General features: G+C 49.6%; 1 protein-coding gene across 9 annotated transcripts in view; it reads right to left on the bottom strand.

Moving 5' to 3' along the window:
* The window catches only part of baiap2a (BAR/IMD domain containing adaptor protein 2a), a 44,126-nt gene extending 26,064 nt beyond the window's left edge, over nt 1–18,062 (bottom strand). For all 9 annotated transcript variants that reach the window (XM_018757358.2, XM_018757361.2, XM_018757359.2 and 6 more), the window contains exons 1-3: nt 17,732–18,062; nt 5,477–5,552; nt 1,630–1,716 (exon numbers count right to left, since the gene is read on the bottom strand). In XM_018757358.2, coding sequence (XP_018612874.1) covers nt 1,630–1,716; nt 5,477–5,552; nt 17,732–17,803 — 235 coding nt within the window. In that variant the 5' untranslated portion in view covers nt 17,804–18,062. The remainder of the gene's footprint in view (nt 1–1,629; nt 1,717–5,476; nt 5,553–17,731) is intronic.
* Between the last annotated feature and the right edge of the window lie 743 nt (nt 18,063–18,805).

Raw genomic sequence — 18,805 nt, 5'->3', positions numbered from 1 at the left:
CACGTCCCCCCCCCCCAGGTCAAGCCCCGGCCCCACCCCGAAAAGTCAGATGTTTTAGTTACACTGCAAGGCCGTCAAGATACGGGTCATCTAACAGGTATATAGTGCAATTAGCTGCATAGGAAAGGTGTCAGAGTAGTCGCTATGGAGACGTAAACTATAGGAGCCACTTCTGAAAAAGGTAAGCGTGAGAAACAAGGAAGAGGTATTCATGCATACGCAAGTTTTGATGCTCTTGTTTGGCCTTCATAGTAACTTTCAACTGAATGAAATAAGTGATTCCTAACCCTTCCAAACAAAAGCATTTTAAGAAAAAGAATCTTAAATGGTACCAGCTTTTAAAAAGATATTTAAGGAGGATGTGGCCATGAGGTCAGTTTCTCATAGGGACATTTTCCTCTTTTACACACACACACACACACACACCTCCCTATTAGGTTTGCAAAGCATACAAAGTCAGACTGTATGAGCAACTGCACATTGGTTTCATGGGTATATGAAAACATATGAATCTGGCTGCTTCTTTGTATCATTGCTGAGTTCCAAGGGTCCAGAATACAAAACCAACTTAGTTCCCCCCCCCCCTTCAGGCACAAAGTGATTTTTTTTTTAATTATTAAAAAAACTGCAGTTCTGTGAAAATGCAGATAGACAGTATCTTCACTGAACAGCTTCTTCATTCTGCAGGTCTGAAAACTCCTTACAGGTTCTCCTACAAAGACCTTCAACACTCCTGTTCTGTACTGTAATGAGATTAATACAACCGGAGGCAATCACCCAGAGTTCTTGAAACACCAGCCTTCCGCTGACCCATCCACACCTGCTCTGCACCAGCTGACTGCCTATGAGTCAGTGAGGTTCATGGACCCTGGGATTTACTGAGCTTTCCTGGCCCAGAAGCTATGAAGTTTACACCTCCAGATGGATTAAGAGGGCATCTTCTTTTAACAGCTAGTTTACAAGACTACATCAAGCAAATGTCCTGTTATCTGCATCCTTTAAAATTGAACTGGAGCATGGTCCAGTCCAAACCAAAACCCAAATTCATGCAATCCATCCTAACCCAACAAAACTCAACAGTTCAAACACCTTGAACCGGGGAAGCTTCCCGTTCCAAACCCAAGGTTAGATAAAGCAAAAGAGATCAATTTTAATAAGTTCTGTACCATCAGCTCAGTAACAGATAAGAGTCCTTCCTCTGAACTGGCTTCTCAAAATGGTGCTAAATAATGCAAGAAGCCATTTCATTAACAGGAAGGGAGACATTTTTATTCATAGTAATGTGTCACTGGGGGCTATTCCTGTGAAGCAGAGGAGATGTGCTTTGGAGTACGAATGAGTGGTTACTCACTCTGGGGACACCGACAAACGATGGATTTCATAAAGGAGTGAAAAACAAACAAAAACGAAAGACAACAAGAAAAAAAAAAAAAAAAAAAAAAAAAAAAAAAAAAAAAAAAAAAAAAAAACTTTCCATTGCCAATTGTATGTGGAAGTCTTCCAGATTGACAGGTGACAAGTACTAGATGTGTAGAAGAGGAAACTCCACAATACTGATCATTTCGCTCCATAGCCAAGAACCCGCACTGCCCCTTTCCGCTATATCCGGCGGCCGGAATCGAGACTCACCGAGATCCTTCGACCCTTGACTCTCGCTGGCCAGCTCGCCCATTCGCACCAGGGCATCAAAGTAGCCCTTGGCTGCAAATGTCACACCTGGAAAAAATAAAGACATTAAAGCATCACATCAAGGAGAAGCACTGAGTACAAGGCCATTTTTCTCCCCCCCCCTCACTTGACAGAACCCAGGTCCAAAGCAATAAACAGTTTACAGAACCATTGTTTAGAAATGAATGATCTGAATCCACAGTATTTTGTGGAAAATAAACTCGAAAACTCCTCGATTTCCCATTTAACCCATTTCCCCATTATGGAGACCTGTTGTTTATGTGTACACACCACATCCAAGAAAGCAATAACTCCTTACCCCCCCCCCGCATCATGGTGTTCCAATCTTTTTGTAAATATGTTATAATATCAATTTTCTTCTTTGGCAAAAAATGGCAGAGGGGGCAATCTCTACTGGGCCTCAGGATTCTATTTGGATGGGATGACAGAAGATGGTCCTTTTTTGTATGCATTAGAATATCACCAAGGCTTCAGACTGGTGTGCAAGCAAATAAAATGTAAATGCACTTCTTAAATGTGCATGAAACTTATATTTTCCACCAACCCAAGGCTAGTACTGCAATTCATCAAAGTACCTACACAGGGACTGTGTAGAACAAAGCCAAGTAGGAAGAATCAAATTAAAACCACAGTACGATGTAGTAAATCTAATTTCTACACTCCGACAACTGGCCCGACGTGTTTAACTGTTCGGAATGCGTTTGCACCTCGTACCGAATGCTTTCGTAAACAGGTGCAGCCACCCACGGCTACTTTCTAAAATGACCCGAGAGGTCATTTAAATTTCTTTTCCCTCAACTAAATAAATTCTGCTTCCATGCATTTTGCCTGCTGACTTGCAACAAAAGGGCCAGCCCCCTGCGGGCTGGGGCACGTGACCTCTGATGCTGCCGCCCGGGTCTCCTGCTGGCTTGGCAAGAAGGCCGCCGCACGCCTAACCCTCCCGACAGCCCCATTGGAGGCCCGAAACTCTCCATGCTGCATTGGCCTTCATTAACGCCGCCTTTTTTCTTTACAACCTGCTTCTGGGATCAGGAAGCCGAGAGAAACAGCTGACAGAGGGATCTTCAGGCAGGGCCTACAAGCGGCAGAGAGGCACAACGCCCAGAGCTGGGAAATTCATGCTTTCGTGGCAGAATCGACTAAGGGTCTCTGCAACACATTCGCCTTCTCAGTTACATAAGAATTACATAAGGATGCAAAACATGACAAACAGGCAGTTTAAAGCACAAAGGACTTTCTGTTGAAGCATTAAAGAAGGAGGGGAAAAAAAATTGGAGGAATGTGACACATATCAATTTCCCAAACAACTCTGAGTCTCCGCTGTGGATGACTGTCACATGATACCCCGGTAACTTGGATAACTAGCGGCCAAACTAGGGGAAGGCAAGGCCATAGGAAGCCTGAAGGTCCAAGGTTGGACTGTGGAGCTCTGTCTCTCTGCTAACAGCTCTTAGTCTTTGCCCCACGAGGGCTTAGTGCACCAGAACCAATAAAGCAGCCGAATGCCGACTCGCTGCGCTGGGTAAAAGGCGGCTGTAAGAGCCATCCATTCCTGTGCGCTCACCTGCTGAGGTGTCTCTCCCTCTCCATCATCATCTCTTCCTTTGCCTTCTCCTCCTCCTAATAGCACCACTTTCTCCCACTGAAGCCCAGACAGTGACGTGACTCACATACCCACCATGAAATGAAAGGTTATTCATCCTCGCAAACCACTACTGAACGTTGCCGAGTACTCTGGGTGAACGAAGCCCTCTCTTCAGCCCCCGGTATCAGTATACTCCAAACTAGTGTCCCTGCTTTTAAAAACAAAAAGGGAGGGTATGCCTGGGAACCCGCAGGCGACGGACACATCTCCAAGCCAGTGTTGGCGGCCAAGATTCCCTGGCGGACTTGAGATCTCCCTACTGCTGCATGATGATTATAATTATGTGGCAGGGCTGAAAAAGCAGTGGATGACACATCTCAGACATGGAATGCCACTGGGCAGCCAAACATCCAGCTTCCCCCCCCGCGCGATACTGCCACCACCAGAACCAAAAACAAAACAAAAAAAAGAGGTTCAGCCAGTTTCTGCACAGTGGACAGATGGGTGGGGACTGGGAAATGCACTTGACCAGTCTTAAAACTCAGCATACCAAAGCAAGGGGCAGATGGATTAGATGAGTAGAGCTCCTTCCCCAGAAAGAGAAGCAGTGACAGACTGAAAATGAGTTCCTTCAGAGGATGAAGAGCAGGGAGACCAATGATTATAGTTGGGGAAACAGCTTCTGCAGCTGATCAAACAATACCTCCCACATAGGAGGGATCTTTGACCCCGCCAAGACATCCATCCTAGCACACTCCTCAAGGGAGAAGCATTGAACTGTGCACCCCGTCATCTCCAAGTCAGTTTAGTAACTTGAGTCACACCCATTCCAGTCTTCAAATGCCTATTTGGACAACCACCTAGGTCTACAGACATCCTGTTGCGAACAACAACAAGAAGGTGGCAGACCTTCACTTCTTGTCTTATGAACAGAAATACCAGGGATACCACAATGGCAGGGAAACGTAACGGCAGCTGCGACGCAGCAAAAACTGACGGAACATTTTCTATCAGCTAGTGTGCTGCTCAAGGTTTTCATGTTGCCTCTACAACTCATTGCCTAACAAGCGCATTCACAAGGATCCAAGGATAAATCCTACAGTTACAAGCCCCATCTGGCTTCCTTTCTGGAGGTCTGCAAGGTTCAGGTACAAACAATAAATGTTTACAGTGCAGTGAGCTTTAACTTCTGACTTGATGGATTGTGAAAAGATTTATACCAGTTCCCTACCATCTTATTGTGATGTGTCAGAACTGGGAACCCCGCAGATCAATGCAAATGTGAAAATTCATATGCATATTCAGTTAATAATGCTGAAACATGTGAGAGCTTTGCCATTCCTACAATACTGTTGAAAGTGGATCTTGCACTTATCTTAAGTGAATCTTTCCTATCTGGTGTAAAGTCTTAGACTAGAATGAGCAAAGCCTGGAAAGTTATGATTTTCAGGGTTGTGCTTAACATGACCTCTGCCATGAAGCCATTGCTGAACACCAACTCGTACGCAGATTCTTTCCGTTTCAGCATCTGCCTAGAATAACATGGTACCGGAGGACAAGAGATGAAGAAGCATGTCGGGGGGGGGATGCAATGAAGATGTTCCATTCCGGTAGCTTCTCAGTGTCAAAGGCACCAGCATTCACTTGTGACATGTAAACAATCCAGCTGCAATGACAGCAAGCCGATGCAGAGCAAGAAGATGACTAGTAAAGGATGAATAGTAAAGAAATTAACCCTAATCGTGTGGTATCCGAGGGGTCGGTAGCGCAGCGGGTTTGGCCGTGTCCTGCTCTCCGGTGGGTCTGGCGTTTGAGTCCTACTTGCGGTGCCTTGTGATGGACTGGCGTCCTGTCCCGGGTGTGTCCCCTCCCCCTCCAGCCTTGCACCCTGTGTTGCCGGGTTAGGCTCCGGCTCGCCGTGACAAGCGGTTTCAGACAATGTGTGCGGCATCCAAAAAGTTAACATCTGAAGTTTTGTGGTTTGCCTTTATTTTTTCCGAGTGGCAAGTTCAACACTGCCAAGAAACTGTGCTGAATGACGATGTGGGACTGCTTGATGGATGTGCCTCCTGTCAAGCACAAGATCATCTACATATTTCCTTCCCCTTCTTTATATAGAATAGACAGTAATGGGACAGGAGCTGTGGAGGACTTCAGAGGGACTTTGCAGAGGGAGGGGAGAGGTGCCTATGTACTCACTGGAGAGGGCCTTCTCGTAGTTCTTTCCCATGGCAACAAAGTTCCGCAGGCAGGGGTTGAACTGCTCCATGATGGTCTGCAACAGAAATATAGCGGATAGTCACGTGACCAGTACCCTGACACTGCTGTCACATTACACAATACACACACGCTGGGATTCATTCAGAAGTTACACTGTACTTAAGCATACTCTACCACCCCAATTCCCATTTCAAAAAAAAAAAAGGCCATCTTTGGATTCTCTGCCAGGTTTGCAGCATCATATCTGTGCCATGACTTCTAGAAAAACAGAAAGAGTTGGAAAGGGGGAGGAGCCGGGGGGCACCGGAGCCGGACATATGCCAAATGCGTCATCGGCAGGTGAGCACGGCTGCATATGTGACCTTGTTAAAAGGGAGAAAGAACTGACAACTTCCTCTGAATTCTACCCAAGCAGCCCTCGCCTTCCTGCCAAGAAGATCAAAGCCCCTCCGAATGAAACCTCGCTGAACCCAGAAGCCTGTGAATATGAAATCTGGTCCAGCACCCAGTTTCCTCACATCACCCCAGCCATGTGGCCACCTGCAGCCAACAGGATTCTATATCTGGATGTGAAACCACACTAATGAGGGCAGTGGCTGCCAGCGCTACAGATCTGCACATCAATACAGCGCGATGGGACAAAGGTCTGGAGATGTCCAGTTCCTAGGGACCGGAGGGAAACGAGCGATGCCGCGGTCCTCGCTTCCGACCATTGATCACGTCCAACCTGATCCAACGTTCTGCCTTGTCCGGTCTTACAGTCGGTCTCCGACATGGGGGGTGTCGTGTCGGACAACCGTGAGGCTTCAGAAAGAGCCCAGTCACTCAATTGTACTATGGTCAATGGTCACCTTGAAATAAAGCCTTCCCCCTGTAAGTAGGGAAGGCTGCCGCAGGAGCAAAACTGGGACTACGCGAAATGGGGACAATGTAAACGGCGGTCGGGGCGGCAGCAGTGCTGGGCTCAGACTGCGGCAGGATCCAGACAAGGAACGCGGCCAGAGGACTGCAGCAGTGAGCACCTGGCCAGGAGGAGTTGGCGTGGGTTGGGGGGGCGTATAGCTCCAACACTCTATTTCGAAACCGAGTGACTGCAGAAGCACAGCATATGTTAAAAACCTTTGGTAAATTAATGCCTTGTTTCGGGAATTGACTTAACATCTAAATGCATCGGGGCTTTCCGAATTGTCATGGTTACAAGCCGACCGCTGCAGTGGAATAAGCAGACTTCAGCTTCACACCATCACAGCTCGTCTTCGCTGAGCCGAGACCTTTTTTGGTCAAACCGTTTGACAAATGAGGTGGACAAAGTTACATGCGCCTGCACTCACACAAACACACGCTTGGCGACGCGTTCAAATGCAAAACAGTGGAAGATAAACCATCGCACCCCGGAAGATACAAGATCACGCTATGCTGTACACCTCATCCTCTGCCCCTGCTCTCCCACAGCGCCTTCCTTACACAACTACCTACCAGGAAGACCTTCTGATGGTGCCTCAGACATTGTTGACTGAGGAAGGAGCCATGCATGACAAAAATTAAGAATACGCACAAATGACTCCCTCCTCCCAAGATCTACATGAAAAGGCTTCAATCATAAGCAGGTTATGTAATGCATGGTGGTCCTGTGCAAGGTGTAGTGCTGGCAGAAGTCATGGCTTCCACCATGGGGCCACCTGGGGGGGGGGGGGGGGGGAGATCTCTGGGTTCTTGAAACTCTCCAGGATTCTGCTTACAGCTTCATTCTCCTGAGCACTGAGCTACCTGCTGCCCTGAAACACAACAAGAATGTTTTCCTAAACTATGGAGCCCCCGAGCCAACCAGCAGGGAAACGTGCTGAACTGAGAGTGTCAGCTGTATAATTGGTGCTGTTCTGCTGGGAGGGGGGGGGGGGGGGCTGGTGGTGTTCAGGGCTTCCATGGGCCAGGGTTTCCGCAGGAGTGCTTTTGAGGGACCTGTTGGAGGCCGGCGGGTTGCCAATTGCCATTGGGGAGGGTGAGGAGCTTCGCCGAGCTGGCACGGGTCCTACAGCATGTGGCTCTGGTGGGAAATCGGAGAAATCTGCCCGAATGGTGGTGGGGTGGAGGTTTCAGCAGAGGAATGGACACCTACTGGCGTTATTGTGGACACAACTGAAACTGAGCTGGAGTAGGAATGGTGCAAGGAGGTTGTCATCTATCATCAACATCCATCACCCAGCAATCTATTCCAACTCAACCCTCTCCACAGCAGCAAGCCATGTCCCTGCGGTGCGTGACTGGGCCAACAGCCTGTCGCCATCTCCGTCCCTTTTTGGCTACAGTCACCGACTCAGGACGGTGCAGATCCCAACAAGCCAGAGAGGCGCCACAAAGGGACCAACGCAGAGTCGGTAATGACAGTGAATATAACAGCAGCCCCGGTCACAGGGAACTACTCTGATCCCCTCTCTCCACAGGGAGCAATAAGGCAAGCAAATGAATGTGTGTGTGGGCCAACTACAGCTCAAACACATGGTTTGTTTATCAGCAGAACCGAAAGCAAAGAACGGCCTCCTCATGACTCTGCGCTCTAAACAGACCGTAGCAGAATAGGCAGGGCTTCAGCGGGTTCACTTAAAACACTCAAGATGTGCAAGGAGTTCATGTGGCAAACAGAAAGGCAGGGGGCCAAAGTTGTACTTTGAGGAACAAACTAAGGGAGCCACAGTGTTGCCTTAGTCTCCCCATCTTGAACGCCTTTATTAATTTTGCACATCATGTGCTCTTAGAACACATTCCCACTCCAATTGCTGTTAATTAAGGAGAACAGATTTAGGGCACCTGAAAAAAAGAAAGGAAGAGGGAAAAAAAAAAAAAAACAAAACTTCTGGTCAAGATTTGGGTTGTCCCGAACTCTGTGTGAAGGAGAATGGTGCATTTAGAGATTCCTCCCTGAAGAACCGACAGAGAAGCAGGGACTGAAAACTACTGCTGGGACGGCAGATTGATGAAGGGACATATCGGAACCCTGGCCAAGGGAATCAGTCAGCAAGATAGGAATTTTTATTACCAAACTCCAGGTTATTGTGCTCCAGGGTACTACAGTAGCAGTAGGACTTAGGACCAACAACCTTCAGGTTTCAGACCTATGCCCTTAGCCACTACACTGCCATCCCAATTGCACAGCTAGAATCACAAGGGCTCCTCCAGGAGCCATTCACACTCCTAGTGATGTGGAGGTTTTTGCATAGAACCTCTATCACAATTACTTAACTGTCTAATAAGCATAATTTTTGATAGCATAAGTGACAGGAAATGTCCACTCTAACTCATGCATCCATTACCAATAACTACTTGTCCAGAGCAGGGTTGTGGTTGTCTGGAGTCTATCCCGTAGCCAGGGTGGGATGCTGGTACACCCTAGACTGGTCTCCACTCTACTGCACGGCAATCAGTGTTAATACCACAGATTAAAAACTACACCCAGTGGATTCAGTGGAAAGGAATCCAGGATAGGAGGGAAGTGAGCTTCACATCCAGTTACTACCCAGGTCCCAAAACTAAAACCTAGCAGCCTTTGCCCACAGCCAGCCTGGTTCCTTGTACACCAACCAACCTCCAGCAGTACTCTCCATGGCAGCTTTGCTGGACACCTCCCAGCGGAGCCGCAGCGACTCGATAAGGATACTCATCCCCTCGGGGTGGCATGTCAGCCTATAGGGCTGCAACCCAAAAATTCACATGACTCCTGTGTGCAGCTTTTCAAACCCTCTAGCAAGCAACTGCCTAAAGTACCAAGAGAGAAGCTTGCCAGACATGGCAGGTCCCCAAAGTACAACTGGAGAGATGCAAGTGGTACTCAGGGACTTGGACTTTCACTCTACACATTGGGGAGAAGTTCCTGCTGTAGGATCTTTGAGTAGAGTCCAGATGCATGAATGAGTAAAACTAATGTGCTTTATATAAAAGGGGCAAGCAACCATCATCATCATCATCATCATCATCATCATACTTCAGTATTATGATAATGGTTGCTTGCCCCTTTTATAAAGGGTTTCAACCCATTACAGTGAAGTGCATCCTTTTGGGATGACCTCTGCTTCCTCTGACAGAGCATCCATTTCCTTTCCCAGCAATGGACCTTCAAGAATATACACCAAAGGCTGTGGAAATCCAGCAAGGAAGCAGAGTGGCCACTTTAAAACATCTGAATAGCTGCGAGTGTGTGTTTATGCACAAAGCAATCATATAATAAAACGCACACAATCTCAATGTGCAAGACGGGCAACGGGAAAACTACTTTTCTCCAAAGTGACTTACAATGTTAAGCTACTTCAATTGATTTATATAGCTGGGTAATTTTTAACTGTTCCAGATTCAGGGTAGGTACCCTGATCAAGGGCACAACAGCAGAAGGTTGGATTCAAACCTAGTTCCTTAAAGTGGAAAGGACTGGTAATGACTACACTTTATAAGGCAGGGGGGAGAAAATTTAAAATAAATACATAAATAAAAATTAATTAAAAAAAAAACACCACACTCATTCCTCACGCCTTTGTCCTCCTGCTGCCACGTAGCTTTAACACTGGATGTGGTTTTCTGAGCATGTGACCTGGAAGGGAGGGTATACACCTTACTGCAGTAAAACACTCACAGCCTCAACATGACACCTCATTCTCTCTGGCTCATGACATTACAGGAGACAGTAGGGTAACTCCCATTCTCGCAGCGATATGCCACAGTCAATATTTATAAACAGACATATGGAAGGCCTCGATTACAACCGACTGCAAACAGGGTGCGTGCAGCAAACGCACACCGCTGGACCACTAATGAGAGCGGCACGCAATGAGTCCCGTGGGAGAATGAGAACAATCACCGGCACCTCCGAGTCACGGCAATAACTACAGTAATAACTGCAGCTAATGGCACCACCTTAGGTCACCCCGCTGGGAAGCAACACTTGGGAGCAGACGGATGACAGCAATTACCCTGTACCTGTCCGTACAGTAACAACAGTGCGAGAGAGAGGAGAGGCACGCAGACGACAGGGCGGAGGGAAACCGTCAACCCGCTCGTGGGGAAGGTCTCGATTTACTCCGCGACTCTGCTTTGGACGGCTTCAGCCTGCACCATTTTCACAAACGGAAGCGCCGGGAGAGCGTTCTTTCACGCTCACACACACACACACACACACACACACACACACACACAATCTGTTTTTCACCCCTCTGCACACACCCAAATAAACTTATGAAGCCATACCATCGTACGGAGCAACCGGCCGAACAGGGTGTGTGCGCGAGAGAACGCGAAGGGCGTGTGTCCGGGAGCCCGTGTCACCGCTTGTGCGAACGTATTAGCAGCGCACCTTGGACAAACGTTACCTAAAAGGTACGTGGCCTTGAAAGCAAGGTGAGCTGCCAGCGCAGTAATGAATAGAAAACGGTAAATAAAAGCAGCAGTCAGGGAGGGAAGGGTGATGAAGACAGGAAGGACTAGCAATGGGTAATGCAGAACAGACTACAGGCTGGCAATGTACATAGACACACAAGGATGAACACACCTCAAACAGTGGGAAACGGTAGCCTCCCTTGCGAGGCAGTCATATGAAATGTACACATTTCCCGCTGGACCTTAGTGTTCTCTAAAAGCAAACCAAGGCATGGTTAAAATAAATAAAATTATTCAGTCTTGCAACAAACATTTAGGAGTAACACTGGCAGGTTTGCAATTGACGAAAAGCAAGCTTTTCCACCTGGTCAGCCGTACAAGCACCCCATCAAACTTGTTCCGGCACGGTTGGCTAAGTTACAGTAGTTCTTGAAAGAGTGGTGCATTATGGGTTGCATCAGAATGAAGAGGTGGATTGCGGGTGGCCAACTTAGCCCTCAGGCTTGCATATGCAAAGGTAGCTGTGAAATCACCACATAGAAGCAAAGGCAACTGGACCATGAGGAAGTGTTTGGAGTTCATCTGGAGCCCGACGAAGGGAATGACTATGACTTGATGAGGTAGGCAACCAGTGAATGGTACATCTAGTGCCATGTGCTCTAGAGGGGCTTCTGAAAATACAGCACTGGTGTAAGGTGCAGTTCTGATGACCGAACAGGCCAATCATGAGTAGGTTAACACCTGAAGAACTAAAAATGACAAGCAGAGGAACACCAGAGAGCAAGTGTGGTCATTTATATCAGGAAATTACCATCACCAGATGGAGCCAGGATGGGCGTACAGAGACATGCCAACTTTGAGAAGGACCAACTCAATCAAAGACATCATCCAGCCAGAGAAGGCATCTACTGCAAGATCAGCCGAAACAAGACACTGCATACATGTGTATCTTCTAATGTGGAGCAGAAGACAGACTGGTCATGAGCTAAGGGTCACAGATTTGTAACCGCTCCCAAAAGTCCAGGAAGCACGACTGAAAAAACCTTTTTCTTCTTGGGGACCTGGACCACTGGCAGGAAAGTTGCCAGTGACAAACAGATGAACCCTCTTTGAAAGGTCAACTCTGAAGACATTGAGTTGGGTTTAGAACTTCTGTTGACTCCAGCTTAGAGGGGGGAGGGAAAAAAAAAAACAAACCCACCGTGACAAGTGATTCCATAGCACGATGAGTCCACACACACGCACTGTGAGCATCTCCCACCTCAAAAACAGACCTCCAATATTCATATAAACCCCCACACAGAGTCTACAACCGCTTGTCCCAAACAGGGTTGCAGCAAACCAGAGCCTAACCATTCCATTTGGGCAGTCCCCATCAATGAGTTCCATGCCAACATCATGTGTCAAGCTGGCACAGGTTTATCAGAGATTGAAGTTTTACACTTTAGTATCCCTGTACTTCCAAATGAGCCCTGTACCTTCAAGCCAAGTGTGTATGTGACACATGCCACCCCCAGAAGTAGTTTTCCCATGAGCCCATACTCATCATAAAAACCAGCCTGTGTGTACACGCACCGTCTCCGTACCAACCGAGGTCATAGATCCATCACGCAAAGCACAGAAGGATCACACAGCCTCCATGGAATAAGCCTCCCGTGCGGTCCATGACCACAATGCAGGACTGTCCGTCCCACCTCTACCGCTTTTGTTTACCGCCCGAATGTCACCAGAGGTGACCACCTGCCATCAACACGCTCCAAGTTGGACGCGATGACCAAATAGTTGGCTCCGCCTCCTCCTGCAAATCGCTCAGCCTCTTCCTCTCGCACTAATTATAGGCCTCGAGTCACACGCAGTAATTAGCAGCCATTTCCACTAGGATATGGAGCCCTTCGCTGTCACTTGGGCTCATTACGTTCCTTCCACCCTCGTCCCCGTGCAGCCTGCCCCAGCCCGCGCGCTCACTCCGCCGCCCACTCTCCGCCACATAGCCTCCCGCAGCAAATCGTAGCAGGAGTGGCGTTTTACACATCTCTGCACAACAAGCTCCCACATCACACCCAGCTCCTCCGGCACAGCTCTCCATCGCTTGACAACAGTCTCTACGGTAACGTCCGACAGTACCGTTATTAAACCCCCAGCAGAAGTGCGGTACACTCGTTCGCACACCCGTGACTACCGTGACCTCACACTCCCCCAGACCGCACCGCTTCGCTACCGAACACATCCCTTAGCGAAGGCCAGCTGAAACGGTGCGTCACCGGAAACCAACGTGGCGCTTACAGCGAAGATCCCAGGTTTGCACCTGCGCTCCCGATACGGTAAACATTCCCCAGCTCTAAGGGAATACCTTGCACAGTAACAACATAGTAAGTTAAGCACGCAGGAATCCTTGTTGAAGCGTTCCTTTACGTGCCCGAATCCCTGGCCTGAATCCTGGTGAAGCAAGTGGCACAACGGTCAGGTCTTACAAACAGAGCTGCCAACTGGAAAGAGAGCAGGACAATTAAAAAAAAAAAAAAAAAAAAAAAAAAAAAAAAACCCCAATGTAACATCGCCAAAGCTAAAACTAGAACCACAAAGCATTTCTCGGGGTAGAAGAAGAGTAAGTTAAGTTTCCCTACTAGGGAACTGGAGGTTCTAATTTAACACGCCATCTGCAAAGGAGCGTCTCCCCCACGGCTGTTTCGTCTCAGATGGTCGGCGCTCCTAGGGAGGGGGCCGAAACGACGGGCTTTTTTTTTTAGGATGGCGACGCTTTCGTGCAAACGGTCCCAGCATGCTGAGCACAACCGTCGCCGTTCCCGTTGTGGGCGGCAGCTGTGTGCCCGGGCGAGAAAAAGTGCCAGGAAAACAGTTAACGGGAAAGGGGTAGGGGGGTAAACCTGTTCTGAGCCTGCAGCGCGGAGCAGGTGGGAGGCAGTAACGCGGCTTCCATGGCCATAAAAGTGGCTTTTTTTATTTTTTATTTTTTTTTTTTTTAAAAATGTGGGCGACGGAGGCCCACAGCAGCCCAACAAGCATCGCCGGGCTCGCCGGTTTGGCTTCCCAGACAAACGCTTCCAAACACATGAGGTCGCGCTTAGGCGAAACCATGTCTAAAAAGCCAGGAGGAGGAAATAAAAGGAAATCAGCAATGAGGGAACACAGTTCATTGATTTTTTTTTTTTTGGTCTCCTGAAAAGACAAAGTTGTAGAAAGAACAAAGGAAAGGTGGATTTTGAGTCTCATCGAAAAGGCTTCCGGGCGGCAGCACAACTCGCCTAAACACGTCGGCCCAATTACCGGCAACACTCGGTTTTCATCAGGCACAAGCAGATGCTGGAAAGCCATCAGAGCTTCCAGATCTCACCGAGATGACAGGACAAAAAAAAAAAAAAAAAACACTAAGTATGTATGTTGTTGCTAAGAGACAAACTCGTTCGGCACACATGGGGGGGGGCGTTTTTTTTAAAAAAAACGCATTATGTCGGAAAAATATAGAGACGCCGATTGCCTGTTCAAACAATCCGGTTGTGTCGGAAACTGGAAAGTTGCTATGGGGACAGGTGGGCGGGGCATAGGGTGTGGTCATCGAACCGCCTGGACTACACCCAGCTCACCGGTGACCGATCCTCCCGAAACCTGTTGAGTCAGCACCCGCAAGGCAAACGGCCACGCCCCGATTGTTCAGATTCCTGGGCAATCCGAGCGCCAACGCGGGGAACACGTGGACGGGCACGCACGCGGACGCCACGACCTGCGCGGGTCTTGCCCCGACAGCCCGCGGCACATCCGCAAAGCGCGCGGCCATCCCCTCTCCCGCTGCAACGCTTGCCTTTGCGTTCGGGGTCAAAACCCCTGGTTTGTCCCGTAGGTCAATAAGCGGCTTTGAACACCATCCACCGGCCGGTCTCTGAGCCGAGACTCGACGCAGGGCAGTACCCCGCCGGCACGTCGCTCTACAGAACAGGCTCCCTTTGTTGACCTCGTACATAACAGCGTTAACAGACTTAATCCTCAGAGGTGTTCCTACGTGTCGGTGAACCTGCACGGATCCATCCGGATGTTACACAAAAAAAAAAAAAAAAAAAATTCAGCGTTAACGAGCGCTGATGCACGTCTACGGGCACTCGTGAGCGTCACAGGGCCGACTTCCGTCCCATAGCTGCACGAAGGCCTGCAAAGCATGAAGAGTGTGTTCCTGTGGGAACCGGGGGCAAGTCACACAAGGCAAAGAAACTGGGTCCAGCAGGTGAGGCACAAAGCCACAAACTCTCTCTCTCACACACACACACACACACACGGATGAGTCACATTGCTGCGGCCACACTCTCCTCCATGGGGCGAGCTGACGATTACTCAGCATCTCTCAGGCTGCCAGGGCCCTGTGTGACTGCGCAGCTGCCGCCTGGCTACACGGAGCCCCTGGGCCCTACACCCCCTTGGACATCTTCGCTGCAAATACAGAGAAGGAGCCAATGGAGGGACGCCACTACCCAGGAAGATGTTCACCGAGAGTACGGCGGGAAGTTACGGTCCTCAGGGGCAGCAGTTTATAGGGTTACCTCCTGGACTACGGAATAAGATTGATTATTGTCCAAGAAACCACTCCGGTCCTTGCTGAAAAACCAGCGACGTTTTAAGGCCCTCGATGGTAAGAACTTCTGACCCCGTTGGGATATGACCCTCAGCTACGGAGGTGACGCTACTCTTGCTGGGCTCTCATAGAGCATCCCATGTCCTCCACTTCCACACATCCATCCGTGAGAACCCACAACCCCTCGGGTCCCCTTAATACCACACCCTGCAAGGTCTGAGATGAGGAGGGAGTTACAGCCAGCCTGCCACAGACTCGGGCGGAACGGAAAGGAATGACCGCTTCCCTCTGGCCGGCAGCCCGTATTGGTCTCGTCGCTGGGGAGGGGGGCCCGACAACACCGGTCACCATTCGTTCGGTCGGTCCACTCGTTTGGGCTCACGAGTCGGTGTGGAATTTGGGAATCCCGGACACCCCTTTCCGAGCCCTTGGGGAAACCTTTTGCCACCGGCCCAATAAAACTGACCGCAGGCCCTCATCACCCTGGGACGCAGCAGGTAAACCGTAAACCCCACTGAAACATGAACCACAGCAGGTGGACACCTCTCAATACAACCATCTGCTCGTCCAGGGACTTAAGAGTCTAGGAGCCTTTCCCAGAGTGCGGCCCCAACAAAGGGGGACCGGGCGCTCCCGTTTCCGAGGGGGAGGAACAACGGTTGATATCGCAGGTCAGGAGCTGTCGCCAGACGGACAAAGAGCCGCTTCCTCTTCCCGCAGGAAACGGTTCCTGCAGAAGAGGGACTGGATGGACCCCGCTGCGCTGTCCCGAACACCTCCGCTCCCCCTCTAGCGGGCTCGCACACGGGGAGAGTAACAGAACAAGACAGGGGCGTGGGGGCCAGGAAATGGGTTAAGAGCCCTCACAAGCAAGCTGCGCTTCAAAGCGTTGCGGTTATCCAATTCGATTTGTTCTCTAAACAACACTTAATTCCCTCGAACCCGGTCGCTTGGCCCATTCTCCTGTCCCAGAGCCAGCCATTAAGCCCCTACAACAAAATGGCAACCGATGCCTTTATCACGCTGATACCTTATTCCATCAGGAGCTGCAGATGCCACAGGGATTAGGCAAATGCTCCATTAATGTCAGCACCTGCTGGCTTTTGTGCCTCTCTGTGTGTGTGTGGGGGGGGGGGCTGGTACAGTATCTCTTTGGAAAGTACAGTACTTAACAGCTCACTGGGTATGTTCAGTACACAGATGCAATCATCCCAGCCTGTGCTCAGATTTGAACAGCAGAGTGTGGTGTGTGTGTGTGAGAACATGTGTGATGGATCCTAGCAGAAGCAAATCACTCACACCCCCTCACTGTGTTCAGTTGTTCCTTTTCAACAGGTCACACTCTTCCAGGCTGCCTCCTTCCCGGTCTCGCTTCACATTCCATTATCTACCTGTCAGAGGCAGCAGGCCTCTCTGTGTGTGTGTGTGTGTGAGAGAGAGTGTGAGAGAGAGAGAGAAAAACTAACCCCACTGTCGTCTTCCATGGATTCCTCCCCAACCCCACAGCGCTGGGAGAGTCTTTCTAAGGCAACATTATTATAACAACCTTTTAACTACACCGTGACGTCATTCCAGACCCCTCTGAAGTATGAGATGTGAGAGATGAGAGAGATAAGAGATCATGAGAATGAAGACCCCCCCCCTCCCTCCCTCCCTCCCTCCCTCCCTCCCCCACCAGCTCAGGCCGGAATTCCGCTCAGGGTTCCAAGGCGAACGCGCCCGATCGCCCCAATAAACGCCGCGTCGCCCGACAGGTTCCTGGCGCAGGAAAACCCCGCAGGCGGAGCGCGCGCGCTCGTACCTGTCGAGCGCAGAGCGGAGCGCTCGCGCGCGCGCGCTCCACCGCCCACCTGGAGGGCGCGCGCGCGCACCCGTCGGAACGCCCCCTCTCTCAGAGAACAGGTACTGACAGGTGAAAGAATGCCACACACACACACACACACACACACACACACACACACACGACTGAAAGTCTTATTTTTAATACCAAACGGTGAGCGATTTGGAAAACACGGACACTCATGACGAGCTGCCTCGGGGACACCGTGTTACTGCTACGCGCGTGTCGTGTGTGTGTGTCTGTGTCAGGTCGCGGCGGCGGTCCGAAGAGCAGATCAAGCCCACCAGCCAGTCAGTGTGTGTGGGTGTGATTGGACTCTCAGCTGCGCTCCCACACAAACACACAGATGGGGTGTCAGAGTTTACCTGTTGTAATGACTGAGCACCACAGGTCTGCATGCAACACACGGAGAAATTAATAAACACTTAATGCGCAGAAACAAAGCAGATGACTTTACCTTATAGACATTCTCCGTCATACGCTGCACCTCGTCGGTTCGAGACATGTCGGCAGCTCCCCTTAAAACCATACACACCGCACTTTTCTTCTGCCGGAGGAGTTATCCGGGTGAAAAAAAATACGCACGGCAACACAGCGAACACGCGTACAGCTCGCGACAGGAGCTCCGGGACTTGTGTCAAGACAGGAGAAGCGATAGGCGAGCGTTTGCGCGCTGCAGCCGCACGTAAACCTCGAACTCTCTCGTCGAGCAGGGAAGAAAAAACGGTGTTCTCTGCTGAGCAGCTCTTTCAATGCGGCTCGGTCCCGCCCCTTTGCGTTAAACCCCGCCTTTCAATCCGGTCAGCGCTCCTCTTCTTCTGTTCTCAAATATGACAACCACGATGTAGGAGACCGCTCCCTTAGCCCCGCCCCTTTACCCCAAATATACTGTCTGGACCAATAGCTGTGACGCTTCTCACTTCGCTCCTCCTATTGCCCCGCCTCCTTCGCCCTCGGCAGCATTGGCCACTGCCTATGTGCCCATCCCTTAGCTCCTCCCTTCGCCCCTCCCCTTCTGTCCTCAAACGTGGTCTCGCGCTCCCGTTTCGCGCACCGTTCTTCCGGGTCACTTTTGTGTTCGAGAACCGGCAAAAGAACGAAGTTGCGTCTGTGTAGAAAAAAAACACTCGCGCATCTTAAATTATTCGCGTTATTGATTAATAACGAATCATATCGGTAAAATCAGACCATAAATCTGTAGAGACAGTTCCCTAGTTGTAATTGTAAATTTCACTCGAAAACGGATTTTAAAAACATAAATTCATTTCATCAGCGTTGTAGTTTCAGTATTTCCTTCCCAATAACTGTTGCTACAAAGTTTTATATATATGGGATATGATCTTGTTTATAACTTACATTCTAGTAGTAGTATAGTAACATTCTTACATACCGATGATTCCTTTTTGCATAACATCCACGGCTGTAGAATGACGACTTGTTCATTCTTCTAGAATGATCCTGTAATAAGTTCTGCTCCTGTTCGAAACCAGAATGAGGAGGCAAAATGTACAGTGACAATGAAAGGCTGAAG

The sequence above is a fragment of the Scleropages formosus genome, chromosome 8 (genome assembly GCF_900964775.1).
Source record: "Scleropages formosus chromosome 8, fSclFor1.1, whole genome shotgun sequence".
In the NCBI taxonomy this organism is placed as follows: Eukaryota; Metazoa; Chordata; class Actinopteri; order Osteoglossiformes; family Osteoglossidae; genus Scleropages; species Scleropages formosus.
Note: the sequence above shows the minus strand (reverse complement) of the source record. Positions and strands in the feature narration are given on the sequence as shown.